The sequence below is a fragment of the Molothrus ater genome, chromosome 10, assembly GCF_012460135.2.
Source record: "Molothrus ater isolate BHLD 08-10-18 breed brown headed cowbird chromosome 10, BPBGC_Mater_1.1, whole genome shotgun sequence".
In the NCBI taxonomy this organism is placed as follows: Eukaryota; Metazoa; Chordata; class Aves; order Passeriformes; family Icteridae; genus Molothrus; species Molothrus ater.
This window is the reverse complement of record NC_050487.2, coordinates 24,884,160-24,898,932: the sequence shown is the minus strand read 5'-3', so window position 1 is coordinate 24,898,932 and position 14,773 is coordinate 24,884,160. Positions and strand designations below refer to the sequence as shown.

The 14,773-nt window shown below is 45.4% G+C and overlaps 1 protein-coding gene across 1 annotated transcript in view; it reads left to right on the top strand.

The window, feature by feature from the left end:
- Positions 1–14,773, top strand: part of MME (membrane metalloendopeptidase) — a 34,620-nt gene that overhangs the window by 17,238 nt on the left and 2,609 nt on the right. The window contains exons 10-22 of the mRNA XM_036389189.2: positions 12–113; positions 1,663–1,799; positions 1,895–1,988; positions 2,686–2,814; positions 4,214–4,312; positions 4,809–4,889; positions 5,129–5,232; positions 5,407–5,465; positions 9,432–9,551; positions 9,796–9,929; positions 10,864–10,929; positions 12,998–13,093; positions 13,494–13,570. Of these exons, the coding sequence (XP_036245082.1) occupies positions 12–113; positions 1,663–1,799; positions 1,895–1,988; positions 2,686–2,814; positions 4,214–4,312; positions 4,809–4,889; positions 5,129–5,232; positions 5,407–5,465; positions 9,432–9,551; positions 9,796–9,929; positions 10,864–10,929; positions 12,998–13,093; positions 13,494–13,570 (1,298 nt within the window). The remainder of the gene's footprint in view (positions 1–11; positions 114–1,662; positions 1,800–1,894; positions 1,989–2,685; positions 2,815–4,213; positions 4,313–4,808; positions 4,890–5,128; positions 5,233–5,406; positions 5,466–9,431; positions 9,552–9,795; positions 9,930–10,863; positions 10,930–12,997; positions 13,094–13,493; positions 13,571–14,773) is intronic.

Below are 14,773 nucleotides of genomic sequence, written 5' to 3'. Positions count from 1 at the left end.
AACTCTGGCAGGCAACAACAAAATCTGAAGACAGAAATGATCCACTTCTGCTGTACAATAAAATGACCTTGGCACAACTCCAAAAGAACTTCTCACTGGTAATCAATCATAAGGTGAGTGATCAATAACCTGGTATTTAACCTCTAATTTATCACTGATGGGATTAAACAATGAAGCCTGGATTTTTTTCTGTTAAAGACATATTTGCAATTGAACAGGATCCCTGATGTGCACAGTCCTTCTTGCTCTTCTGATGACACTGAGCTGTATGCACATTCTGTACCCACTGCTTCTCCTAACCTGAAGGTGCATCTTCCCATTGGCCTCAACATAAAAAGATGGAAAAGTACAAAGGAAAAAACCATTTCCAGTGGGAGGTGTCTCTGCCCATGGCAGGGGGTTCAAATAGATGATCTTTAAGATCCCTTCCAACCCAAACCATTCTGCGGTTCTCTGATCCTGTTCCTTATCCTCATGGGTTTATGGCCCAGGACTGGAGTCCAGCCTGTAGCCACCAGCTGCTTCAGGGATGTTGAGTGAATATTCAGCCCCACTCTGTTCATCCAGAGCTGCAGATCCAGAACAGAAATCCAGTTTGTCCAGCATTGCTTCTGTAATTATTGCTCCCAGGGCAAGCAGCAAGGAGCCCAGGCTGTCAGGCCCATGAAATAGGGCAGCTCTCCACATCCCTCCCACTGCAGCTCCCCCGGGATGTGTCAGCTCTGCTCTCACCTGGAGCCATGTGCTGTTTGTGAGGGCAGCCTTTAGCTCATGGCACCGGAGAGCAGCTGAGAACCAGCCCAAGCTTTGCTAACACAGCTCTGTCTCCCCAGGAACATAATGTCGTACTGAACATGGGCAGTTTTTATTCTCATGACTTTTATTGAGGTTTCTGAGGCCAGTAAGGTGCAATGAAACACTGTTATTCCTGGCACTTTTTCATATTCACTGCAATTTTATTGACTTTAATTCTCTGACAGTTGCCTCCTGCCTGGTTTAATTGGTTTCATAATTCACCGTCTCCCACAGGTGTAGTTGGTTACCATTACAGTCATCCTGTCAGAAAACAACAACTCCTGTCATGGAGTGGCATTGCCCTGGTTATTATTAGTGCCTGGGGGGTGCTGCAGATCAGCACTAATTTAAATTTATTCCAAAATGCTCAAAAGACACTTGATGGGAGTTGGTAGTGTTGTAATGTCTAAGGATAGAACAGCAATTATTCCCAAGATTAGCCTGGAGTTTGCTGCTTCTCTCCCAGACCTGCAGTGACTGCTCCTGAAAGTTTATCTGCTCTCCTCAGCTACTTCCACTTGTCTGATGGAAGACATTACCTCTTCCAATAAACCTTTCCAAAGACACAGGCAGGGAAAAATCACCAACACTTTTTAAAGTAATAGGCAGAACAGAAACTTTAAAAATTAAAAAAAAATTGTGTTAGTTTGAAATCAAAGCAATTTCTCTACCCCTTCTGCCAAATACCCCCCTATGTTAACAACATTTCTAGAGCTATAAAATGATCTCAGGCCAGCTATTATTACAATGACCCCATTTTTAAGTAGTGCAAATATTAGGGAAACTAAAGGCAGAGCAGCTGTGTCATGCAAACATACTTAAACTGTTTATGATCGAACCCTATCATAATGCATATTGATTTTCCAGGAGTTCAACTGGTCAGAATTCATAAATGCCATCATGTCAACTGTGCAAATCAACGTTGACAACACGGAACACGTCATTGTTTATGACCCTGACTACCTGCTCAACCTCAGGTCTGTTCTCCTAAAATACTCCTCCAGGTAGGTGTGTTGAGTGTGGTATTTGCATTTTCTTTCCAGAAAACTTCAAAAGCCTCAAAACATCACCAGCTTATTGTGGTTGTTTTGTTAAACAGAGACCTTCAGAATTACATGGCCTGGCGCTTTGTCATGGATCTTGTCAACAGCCTCAGCCGGGACTACAAGGACACGAGGAATGCTTTCCGTAAGGTGCAGAAATTCACCTCTCCCTAAGTTGTAATGATGGCTTTTGTGAGCCACAAAAGATAGTTTTTTATGTAGGTGTAGGATATAAATATTTAATGTATTTTGGATTTTGCACACAAAAGCCAGATGTGTTTGCTGAGCCTCTGCTGGAGTGTATCTATAATTTATGGGATTTATGCCTGATAGCTGAGTGGATTTGAAAGCACTGCTCTGGTACCTGGTCTCTTGTTTTTCTGAATCTAAATTAATCCCCATTTTAGTATCAGAACAGTCACATTTATTTGCAAGGCATTACAGTTCTGACTGACTTGTTAGAAACTCTTCATCATCCAAGGGAATATATTCGAGGCAAACATTATGGCCCCAGTCTTGGTTTCCAGTCATTCGATCCTGCTGACAGCTTAGTGCTTTTAAGGAAATGCTGAGCAATTTCAGCAACTGGGCATGGAAGTTCTTTGTATTCCCACAGCAGAACTTCTTCCTTTGAAAGAGTTTTCCTAGTGATCCTCCTGTTAGAGTGAGTCCAGCTAAGTGCCCTGGCGGGGAATGGACTGGGTGTGTGCACGGAGGTGGAGGAGCTCCTGTTTAGCCCTGTTTGCCTGCTGTGTGTCTCCTGTTTAGCCCCGTCTAGCCCCGTTTAGCCCCGTTTAGCCCCGTTTAGCCCCATTTAGCCCTGTTTGCCCTGCTGTGTGTCCCACAGGCCCTCTACGGCACCACCTCCGAGAGCGCCGTGTGGCGCCGCTGCGCCAACTACGTCAACGGGAACATGGAGAGCGCCGTGGGCCGGCTCTACGTGGAGGAGGCCTTTGCTGGGGACAGCAAGCACGTGGTAAGGCCTTCAGCCCCTCAGCCTGAGTGTGTTGCCCTGATTCTTCAAGATTTTCTAAGCCTTCTGATGTCGACATTCTTGTAACGAGCTTTCTCGCACACTTTCTGTAAATAACTCACTGTTTCGCGTTCTTTTGTGGAAGAAAGAAATTTGATGGACTGTTGGATTGTCCAGTGTCATTGGAGAGGTGGCACTGTCACCCTCCAATCCACTGTCACTTTTAGAAATCTATAAATGTTAGAGTCAGACAATAAACTTCCCTTGTTTCACCTTGAGAACAGCGCTCGTGTGGTGTCCTGTAGTGACACGAGTGCACTACATCAGGGGCATTAAGTATTTAATTATCCTCTGTCTAGGCTTTTATCCAGTTTTCACAGGAGATGGTACCTTCATCACCACCATGAATAATAGGAGCCTCCTCAAGCCAGGTCTCATAAGCTCGTGGAGGTCTATCACTCACCTAAGATAGATCAGCTACCTTTGGAGACATAAAAATAACAGGATAGCTTCTGTTGCAGTGTTAGAAACAAAAAGGTTTAATAAAAGGCAAAATAACAAACAAAAAAAAAAACCCGAGCCAAGTGCAAGAGGTTTTTGCTCCTAGTAAAACACCTCACAAAAGCAATTAGTTTCTTTGTTCTCTTCTTTTTCTAATAAATTGCCCAAGCAAGACTTTTTAGCTTCTATCCAATTAGGTATCCTTAAGTTTGAAGTCCCTTAAGCCTATAAAGTAGCTTTTTCACCTAATCGAGGAAAGAAACGTCTAAGCTCTTTCCTTTTTAAAAAGACAAAGAATAGTTTTGTCCCTCCATCAACAAAAAACACATTCCTATAGCCATGCTCTTCCTGACACAGCTTTGGTTGCACTTTCTATTACAGCTTAATCAAGGTGGGCTTGATTTTCAATGTCAATACCGGTTATTACAAAGGTTTAAAAATGCAGGTTTTTACCAGAGTACAGTGTGAAATGTGAGGCTTGCAGGTGCACAGCTGGAGGGAAGAAGCCCTGCCTGCTCTCTGAGCCAGGTGCATGGGCAGCTGTGCAGGAGCCCATCCTCACATCCCAGGAGCTCGCTGGCACCAGCAGCCGCTGATGCTCTGAGAGTGACACAGTTCACATCCTGCCACCACTGGGCACAATTGGTTATTTCTGTTCACCTCCAGCCACACAGAAAATTCCTGAAAACGGACCTGAAGTGAAGCCTTAGTTGAGTGCGATCACCGCTGGAATCTTGGTGTGAAACCACCCATTTTTGGGCTTGGCACAAACACAACGATTCCCTCAGATGCACAACATCCAGTGGGGCAATGTCTATCAGTTATGGTAACCCTGCATGACTGAACTGCACTGCCCACCCTCTTACTCTGTGGGTTTGTAACATTCTGGTGTTTTTTCCAGGTTGAAGAAATGATTGCAGATATACGTGATGTTTTTATAAAAACCTTAGATGAACTTCCCTGGATGGATGCAGAGACCAAAAAGAGAGCAGAACAAAAAGTAAGTTCTGTCTGAAATATTGGTAATGTGTAGTTCTATAAAAATCAGTATTTAAATTGTTTGTCCTGACAAAAAATAAGCAGTAACTTCTATATTATAATACCAACAAATTTATAGTTATGCTTATATAGGCACAGCAGTTTAGGACTCCAAGGGAAGGGGCCTCTGGAGACAGGCACACAAAATAGGAAGAATCTGCATACAAGAGTAAGATCTTTCAGGCAAATCAGTGATTAAGGAGCTAGATAATGAATATTACAGGAAAAGAATACTGAAAACGAGAAGGAATGATTTCTGGTGATTTGACCAGCTATTAGGAGGAACAGGATAAAACCCACAAACTTGTGCTTTCAGTGAATAAAAAATTTAAACAAAATCTATATATAATTAACATCCTACGGTTTCTGCAGTGGCTTCCATATTGCCTTTCTTATATAATTTATCATTTAAAAACATGGCTGGATTTGCTATGGATATCAAATTCCCTTGTCCCTAGGCAATAGCAATTAAAGAGAGGATTGGTTATCCCGATGAGATCGTGACAGACAACGACAAGCTCAACAGTGAGTACCTGGAGGTAAGTTTGCACAACGGGCAGGGGAATTAGAAAAGGGTAATTTGCTTTCCTTGCCCCACTGGCCTGTGTGTGCCCAGCTGCAGGGGGAAGGGGGGAGTATGACCAGACAGCCTGGGATGTGACACGAGAAAATGTTCTTAGAAATGTGTTGCTTCATACTTAAGACTAGATTTTCCTGATCCGTGTGTCTTTTATCCCAAATCAGTAACACCACCACTAACTCCTCCCTTTCTTTTTAGTTGAACTACAAGGAAGAAGAATACTTTGAAAACATTATTCAAAATTTAGTATTTACCCAGAAGAAAAGGTTGAAAAAGCTTAGAGAAAAGGTGGACAAAGAGGAGTAAGTATTTAATAATACTCTGTCTAGTCTTTTATCCAGTTTTCACAGGAGAAGGTACCTTCCAACTTCAAATATTCTGTGATTCTGTTATACAGTTTCTAGGCTTATTCTAGCAATCATTAACATTGCCATTAACAATTGAAATACTAACATTTATTCTTCTGGTGTTACCAGGTGGATAAGTGGAGCTGCTGTTGTCAATGCTTTTTATTCAGCAAGTAGGAATCAGATAGGTAAGGTTTACCTATTTATTGATGCCCAGATTATCTATTTTTTATATTTATTTATTATAATATATTTTTTATATATGTATGTATGTACTTTTAAAATGAGGGACTGAAACGATCTTGTTATAACAAATTTGAGTATAAAGATTCCTCATGTCAGGCTACCCAAAACCATCCATGGGAATAAAAAGCCCTGTCCATTCTGGCTAAGGATTAGAACCACATGGAGGCCCCAAGATTTCTCATCTTGTGAGCCATCCCAGCCCCCTCACAGTGCTGCAAGGCTTGCAAGTCATGAAACATTTCACAACATTAATTATGCATCTCAATATTTCTGTCACGTCCATTCTGCAAATAGTGTTTAAATTTTAGTCATCCAAATGTCACAGACTGCAGTGTCCTTTCCAGGCCATCACTGAGGTACAGTGATCCACCCGTAATTCCTGAAAACAAGTCTAAGAAAATGGAAAATCCTTGTCCTGCAGGGCTCTGCGCAGAAATGAAACAAGATTATTTCTTGATGCGAGCATTTAGCTCTTGACTGAACAGTTAACACAAAAACTTCCAGAAGGCTTTGTTTAAAATAGCTTTGTTCAGTAATTTGTAGCAAAGGAATCATGATGTGGAAGACTGAAACTGGTGACTGGCAGTTAATGTGAGTCATAAATTCTTACCTCATCCTTCAGCTATGGCATGCACAGGATAATTAAAGCAGTCTGATCTTTAGAGTGATGTCTGAATTAGAACTAGACTTCAAAAACCCTCTAAAGAGCAGTTCTGTGCATGGTGTGTAGGGAACCCGGAGCTCTGTGGCTCCATCTGGGTGTGGTGTGACCTGCTCTGCTCCATCAGCGGTTCACACCACGAGGAACCCACTGAGCTCCCAAAGAGCAGCTGAGCTGAGCTGCACCCGGCAGCCCTGGTGTGCTCCCCAGGAGCACCTGGCTGAGGCTGCACAGCCCCGTCCCTGTCCTGGGGCAGAGCTTCCACAGGCAGCAGCTCCAGAGGTGGCTCCCCACGCTGCTGACACCATCTGTGCTCCCTGATAGCGGCTAGAACAGTGGGACAGCCATTCCACAGCAAACTAGCACTGGGATTGCTGTGGCAGCAGCTCCAGAGGTGGCTCCTCTCACTGCTGGCACCATCACTGTGCTCCCTGATAGCAGATAGAACAGTGGGACAGCCATTCCACAGCAAACTAGCACTGGATTGTGCTAGAGGAGCCAGAGGTGGCTCCCCACGCTGCTGACACCATCACTGTGCTCCCTGATAGCAGATAGAACAGTGGGACAGCCATTCCACAGCAAACTAGCACTGGGATTGCTGTGGCAGCAGCTCCAGAGGTGGCTCCTCTCACTGCTGGCACCATCACTGTGCTCCCTGATAGCAGCTAGAACAGTGGGACAGTCATTCCACAGCAAACTAGCACTGGATTGTGCTAGAGGAGCCAGAGGTGGCTCCTCTCACTGCTGACACCATCACTGTGCTCCCTGATAGCAGATAGAACAGTGGGACAGCCATTCCACAGCAAACTAGCACTGCACTGGGGCTGCTGTGACACCAGCTTGGACACACAGCACAACTGGCTGATTTTGAACCTCTTTGTTATTTTCTGGTTTTCCCATGGCTCTTTCTTGTCCTGAAAGAAAGCCCTAGAACTGAACTGGATTTATACTGAAATGCAAGAAGCATCAATCTTCTTTCTTCTGCTGTGTGAGAATTTTCACCCAATTCTGTCTGTTTAAGTTGTGTAGAGCTACATCCACCTCCTTCCCAGGGAGAATCAAAACTTCATATTGCAGAGGCAGCAGGGAGACAGGAAAAGGCCTTCAAGATACTAAGTAGAACTGAATATTTTATAGTATTTTATTACTCTTAATTTATAAAAAGATCAGAATTGCAACGTGGTTTCTTTTTAAATGAATTATTTTGTAGAAGAAGCCTAGAAAAATGAGCAGAGAAGTGGGTAAATGGAACTGCTTTGTTCCAGTTCTTTTATTGACAGCTTGGCCTATTTTTATTGATTCCAGTGGGAGTTACTTGTATTTTCAAGGGAAGAATAAATTCCTGTCTCTGAGATTGATTTGTGATGGAATGATCAAATAATCTATTCTTCTGGGGGGACACCCTCCCACTTCTCACAATGTTGTGAGGTTTGTTTAATGATGAGACTGAAGTCTGTGAATGCTAAGTGATGTAAATTGGAACAAACTGTTTTTTCCTGCAGAGCAAAAGCGTAACAAAGCAAAAGCTGGTCGTGGTTTTGGAAGTGTCTGAAGAGGGGGGGTGGTCCTGCTGCTCTGTTTCTCCTGTCCTACAGCATTCCCACGTGTCAGGCACTTGTTGCTGCTGGGAGATCCCAGGGAACAGGGTGGTTTGGGTTGAAGCCTATAACAGTGGCCTGGCCCCACTGTACCTGCAGGGTGACGGGGCAGGGCCTTGACTGTGCTGTGCTCCCTTTTCCATGTTAACTGTGCTTCCTTTTCTGTGTTAACTGTGCTTCCTTTTCCATGTTAACTGTGCTCCCTTTTCCATGTTAACTGTGCTTCCTTTTCTGTGTTAACTGTGCTCCCTTTTCCATGTTAACTGTGCTCCCTTTTCCGTGTTAACTGTGCTCCCTTTTCCATGTTAACTGTGCTCCCTTTTCCGTGTTAACTGTGTTCATTTCCAGTGTTACCTGTGCTCCCTTTTCCATGTTAACTGTGCTCCCTTTCCAGTGTTAACTGTGCTCCCTTTTCCAGTGTTAACTGTGCTCCCTTTTCCATGTTAACTGTGCTCCCTTTCCAGTGTTAACTGTGCTCCCTTTTCCATGTTAACTGTGCTCCCTTTTCCGTGTTAACTGTGTTCCTTTTCCATGTTAACTGTGCTCCCTTTCCAGTGTTAACTGTGCTCCCTTTCCAGTGTTAACTGTGCTCCCTTTTCAGTGTTACCTGTGCTCCCTTTTCCAGTGTTAACTGTGCTCCCTTTTCCGTGTTAACTGTGCTCCCTTTTCCGTGTTAACTGTGCTCCCTTTCCAGTGTTAACTGTGCTCCCTTTCCAGTGTTAACTGTGCTTCCTTTTCAGTGTTAACTGTGCTCCCTTTCCAGTGTTAACTGTGCTCCCTTTTTGTGTTAACTGTGTTCCTTTTCCATGTTAACTGTGCTCCTTTTCAGTGTTAACTGTGCTCCCTTTCCAGTGTTAACTGTGTTCCTTTTCCGTGTTAACTGTGCTCCCTTTTCAGTGTTAACTGTGCTCCCTTTTCCATGTTAACTGTGCTCCCTTTTCCATGTTAACTGTGCTCCCTTTTCCGTGTTAACTGTGCTCCCTTTTCCGTGTTAACTGTGCTCCCTTTCCAGTGTTAACTGTGTTCCTTTTCCGTGTTAACTGTGCTCCCTTTTCAGTGTTAACTGTGCTCCCTTTTCCATGTTAACTGTGCTCCCTTTCCAGTGTTAACTGTGCTCCCTTTCCGTGTTAACTGTGCTTCCTTTCCAGTGTTAACTGTGCTCCCTTTTCTGTGTTAACTGTGTTCCTTTTCCGTGTTAACTGTGCTCCCTTTTCAGTGTTAACTGTGCTCCCTTTTCCATGTTAACTGTGCTTCCTTTCCAGTGTTAACTGTGCTCCCTTTTCTGTGTTAACTGTGTTCCTTTTCCATGTTAACTGTGCTCCCTTTCCAGTGTTAACTGTGTTCCTTTTCCGTGTTAACTGTGCTCCCTTTCCAGTGTTAACTGTGCTCCCTTTTCCATGTTAACTGTGCTCCCTTTTCCGTGTTAACTGTGCTCCCTTTTCAGTGTTAACTGTGCTCCCTTTCCGTGTTAACTGTGCTCCCTTTTCCGTGTTAACTGTGCTCCCTTTCCAGTGTTAACTGTGCTCCCTTTTCCGTGTTAACTGTGCTCCCTTTCCAGTGTTAACTGTGCTCCCTTTTCCATGTTAACTGTGCTCCCTTTCCAGTGTTAACTGTGTTCCTTTTCCGTGTTAACTGTGCTCCCTTTCCAGTGTTCCCTGCGGGCATTTTGCAGCCCCCTTTCTTCAGTGCCTCCCAGCCCAGATCCCTGAACTACGGCGGCATCGGGATGGTGATCGGGCACGAGATCACGCACGGCTTCGACGACAACGGTGAGGCCCGGGCTGCCCTGGCCAAATCGCAGAGCTCAGGGTGCCTGCCATGCTCCAGGGCTCAGTCCTTCCAGGAGCACCTAACAGGGAGCTGAATCCCCACGTGTAGCATGGAGCCTGGGTTTCTGAGGCATTACAGCATTGCTCTCCCAAGAGCACAGCCCAAAGCCTTGCTCGCTCCCCTCCCCGCTGCACCAAACCCTCTTTTCTTGTATAAATAATTCTGTTTAACTCACTGCTCCAGGCAGGAATTTTAATGAGAACGGAGACCTCGTGGACTGGTGGAGTGAAGAATCAGCACGGAATTTCAAGGAGCTGTCCCAGTGCATGGTGTACCAGTATGGGAACTTCTCGTGGGACCTGGCAGGTGGACAGAACGTAGGTCCTGTGTGGGGAGGCAGCACTGCTCACAGAGCTGCGTGGAGGGCACAGGGAGTTATTCCTCTCAGTTCCACTGGCTGCCTTCTCACAGCCTGACAGTATATTCCATCACACAGGACAAGGCAAAGATAAAACTCCCTGCCCTGAGGTTGTCCCAAAACATGTGCTGAAGTGTGGGAACTCAGAGACAGGCCAGTAAAAATAGAGAAGAAAATTTCAGCGTGTTTTGCTGCCCTTTTATTCACACATTAAATTCAATCAAATGATGATTCTAGATTTTGCAGCTTTTACTATCATTAATCAATATGATGGACTAAATCTTAAAATAAGTATTTTTTAAAAATAGAATTAGATGTTTCCCATTATCAAAGCTTCATCATCTTTGGTGCTATTTGACTGACTTAGGAATACCTGCTAAATAGAGATCTTCTACTTGTCTGGCTACCACAAAGCTACTGAACTTGCCTACTATACAGAAAAATACCTTCTAGCAGGTTTGCTGATGTCTGTTAACAGACAATTTCAGCAGTTTGGAGTTTGAATTTTAACTTGTTCTACAGACTACAGATTCTGTCCACTTCCTCTAACTGGAACTGTGGTAAGAAACTGAGGGTTAAAGACAAGGAGAAAAGAGGAAGAATAAATGAGCAATGACTAAGTAGCAGAAAATCTGGGTAAGAGATAAAGAGCTGAGAAAGTTGCCTGGAGGGGAAGGAAGAGGATTAGAAAAACAATAGTATCTCAAAACATGGATTTTGAGACAAGGGACTTAAAGACTTTTCAGAGATTTTAGCATAATCTTCTGCTAAACCTTCAGATTTTAAGGTAATTCTTGCCTTTAGAAACTGGGAAATGCACAAAGTTTGGTGTTACAGGTCCTAGATGAGCTTTTTTTTTTTTGAAACCAATACTTTTCCTTCCTATTTTACAGCTGAGTGGAATCAACACACTAGGAGAAAACATTGCTGATAATGGGGGTGTGAGACAAGCATACAAGGTAAGAAATATTAATTTCTCTATTTTAGCTGAAACTATCAGAGATTAGGAAAGTCAGTTTCAGAGCCTTGGAAGAAGAAACACAACTTCTGTGTTAGGGACAGGACCAGACCTACTGTGCCATCAAGGCCTGCATTAAAGCTACAGGCCAGCTGTGGTACTTCTCTCACCCTGTTAATCATGTCAGGCTACAGATTACCTGTTCCTAGGAAATTCTTTCTCAATTTTTCTTTCCTTTGTGAATAAGGAATGTGAGGAATGGAAACATTCACTGGCTGACACTTGGACCATGACCTAAAGAAAGTGCTGATACCAGCAGCTGTGTGCCTCTGGCTCCCTTTTTCACCAGGCTTTTCGTGCCAGGAAGGAGGGGCAGGATGACTTTCTTCTGACCCATAGACATAAACACTTTGCTTTTCATCTTGCTCAGGTGACTTGGGCCCTCTGTCCTGGTATCCCAAGATGCCAGAGGCACTGGACTCCCTGCACGAAGCCCTCCAGAGGAGCTGGATGCTTTCTGGCTCTGCTTTCCTTCTCTTCCTCAAGCAGCTGCTGGACTCCCTAGGTTGGCCACCATTGAGACTGGCAGTCAGAGAGACTCAGGTTCTTTTCGTGAGCATGGTCTGCAAGAGAGCAGCCAGCCAGCTTCTCTGTCAGCTTTCCTTCTTATTCACAGATCTGATGGCTGCAAGCCTCAGCAGCGTCATCCTCCTTCTCCCTCCCTGAACACCTTCTGTGGCAGAACACCCAAACTTGACAGCTGAGTGCTGTCACTGCCCAACAAAGAGCCTCTGGATGCACGGGCCAGCTCACGCTTCTCCAGCTCTCACTGGAAATGGACATGTTTGAGGGCAAGCACAATTATTAATGAGAGTTTAAGGAATGGTTTGGAAGCCTAAAAGAGGCATCAGGCTTATTAGATTAGTCTGATCTTTGGTTACTGGAATATTTGTGCAAAGTACAAAGCCATGAAAGGGGATACGCTTTCTGAAAGGAATGGGAGTAGCCAGAAAAATTAGGTCAGAAGTATTAAAAATTATTATGACATCATATAAACAGTAAAAAAAGGTCCAGAAGGAATCTTGAGAGGTCAGTATCACACCCCCTCTCCATGCAGGTGGAATCAACCCCTTCTGCATCCTTCAGTCTCCCAGAGGAGCATTCCTGCTGCCTCCTCGTGGCGCTCCCAGTGCCACCAACAGGGCAAACACAACAATCTGCTCCTTTCTCTCCTGTGACCTTTCACATATTTGAAGACTTACATGCTTCAAGGCCCAGACTCCTCTCCTTTAGACTAAACAAACCCAATTCTTTCAATCTTTCCTCATAGGTCATGTTTGCTGGACCTCTGCTCATTCTTGCTGCTTTCTTCTGGACTCTCTCCAGTTGGTCCACATCTTTCCCGAAGGGCAGTGCCCAAAAGTGGACAGAGCACTCCAGCTGAGCCCAGGCCAGCGCCGAGTGGAGTAGAAGGATTACTTCATGTATTTCATATAAGCCACTCCTGTTTACACATCCCAGTACAACACTGGCCTCTTTTGCAGGGCTGTGGCACTGTTGGCTCTCGTTCAGCTGTTATCCATGGAAACTTCCAGAGCCTTTTCCATGGACCTGCTATCTGCTCATCCCTCAGCTGTGCTTGGGCAGTTGATTTTACTCGCGCGTTGCTTTGGCACTGACTGCAGGCAGAACATTTCTGCAGCATCTTTCATCAGGGATGAGACACTAACAACACATCCACTTTTGACACGTCTCCATTAGAAACATGAAAGCAGCTGCTCTTACTGTGGCAAGGTTTTAAACCTTTCTGCAATTCACTTTAAAAAAAACCAAACCCCAAAAACGAGTGGGAAAAATCTCATTTTCATAGTGCAGCATTAGATAATTGATAGCACAGTACTGAGAAATGGCCCTGTTGTCTTCTGCTTCAAGGTGGCACATGTGGGATGGATGGCCAAGGGAGGCAATGATTAATTATGTCAAAGAATCCATGTTCCTCCTTGCCATCATTTCATTTTGACTGGGAAAATGCTGGAAGTGGTAACATTTCTACTCACTCCATTCTACAGGCTTATGAAAACTTTGAGAGAAAACACGGAAAAGAAAAACTCCTTCCTGGTCTCGACATGAACCACAAACAGCTGTTTTTTCTGAACTTTGCACAGGTATCCTTTACTTCTGGCCTGAGGGCTTTGAAAACCACTTGACATTACAGCTTAACAGCAAGTCAGAACAGGCTGACTCCTGTGGGCTAACTAAGAGCTGGCAGAGCTGCAGGGCTGAGCAGTGTTCACTGCAAAGCAGTGAAAATAAAGTCTTGTTAGCTGATTATCTTCCCCAAAGAAATGAATTCAGCCACTGGTAAGCCTGGTAGGAAGTGCCTTGTGCCCAAGTGCCTTTGTCTGAGGACAGAGACATACTTTTTTAACAAAATACACCCTTTTTTCTCTGTGTTCTGATGTGGAATTCATTCTCATGAACATCAGGTATTTCACAGTTAAATAACAGCAGGTCTCTTCCTGTACAATCTCAGGCTAACGATGCTTTTCTCTGTTTCCTGTGCAGGTGTGGTGTGGCACGTACAGACCAGAATATGCAGTGAACTCCATCAAGACAGACGTGCACAGCCCAGGCAGATTCAGGTCAGCAGAGCCAACACCTGAGGTGTGACACCTCTGCAGCCTGGGATCTTAGTGGGGGAACTGAGGAGACCCTGCCCAGGGCTGGGCTGCCCTTCCCAGGGAGCTTTAGCATGCACACACCACAGGCAGAGCTCACTGGAGGAGGGCTGGGCTCTCTCTGTCCCTTCCAGCACTGCCCAGACAGGCACAGCCCTTCCCAGGCAGCTCCACAGGCAAAGGAAGGATGTGGGATCATTGTCTCATCCTTGAGAAGATCCAGCTTAATTCTGTCCACGCTATGGAGCAGCTTTGAACAGCCTCCCCCCCAGGACACGCAGCATCACCTGGCTGTCACTGCGTGACTGTTATGCAGAGTCCCAGGGACTGTGTCTGGGATCCAGGGCTCATCCACAAATCCCAGCTCCCACAATAGCTCCTGGTAGGGTTCTTGTACACCAACAGCACCGACGAACTTTCATCCTCCCCTGGAGTCTTGGGTAGAGTCAGTGGGAAATCACTGCCCTCCCTCCTCACAAGCCCTTTGCTGTGGCACAACAGGGATGTGCATTCTGTGCCTGGTGTGCCCAGCCAGCCTTCCCAAGATCAGCTGGGCTCAGTTCAGTGGAGCCATGCAGGAAACGTGGCTGCTCAGGCCAGACTAGGATCTTTTCTTTTTCTCTGAAGTCAGAGCAGCCCACTCATCAGCAGCACCAATGTGCTCTGATAAACCTGCCTGGTCCCGTGCCAGCTATCAGTGGCAGTGCAGCCATCACAGCATCTGCTGGGAGGCTGAGCCACCTCCAGGCTCCACGTCCACCACAGCCAAGCTCTGTGCTGATACAATCCACTGCATTAATTCCAGTGTCTTTCTTCCAAGGGCTTTCCAGCAAGCCCTGTTTACCCCCCACGCTGGGATATTCAGTGAAAGCAGCGACTGTTCCTCGCTGTTCCTGGTGCTTCCCTGTGGGTGGGTTGTGCTATCTGAGATCTCTCCCAGAGGCACTTTGTGCACCAGCTCCTGCAGCCATTCCTGTCTGCTCTCAGTGCTAATGAGGCTCCAGAGGCCCTTCAGAACCTCAGCACATCTGATCTGGCCGAGGTACAAGGCCTTTGAAGCCGGCTGGTTCAGCATGCCAGTGCAACAAGCTGTGTTTGTGTGTACCCTGGACACGTTACATCGTGCTGTGCTCTCTGTACCTCGGTAGGACAGGCATAAACTGGACG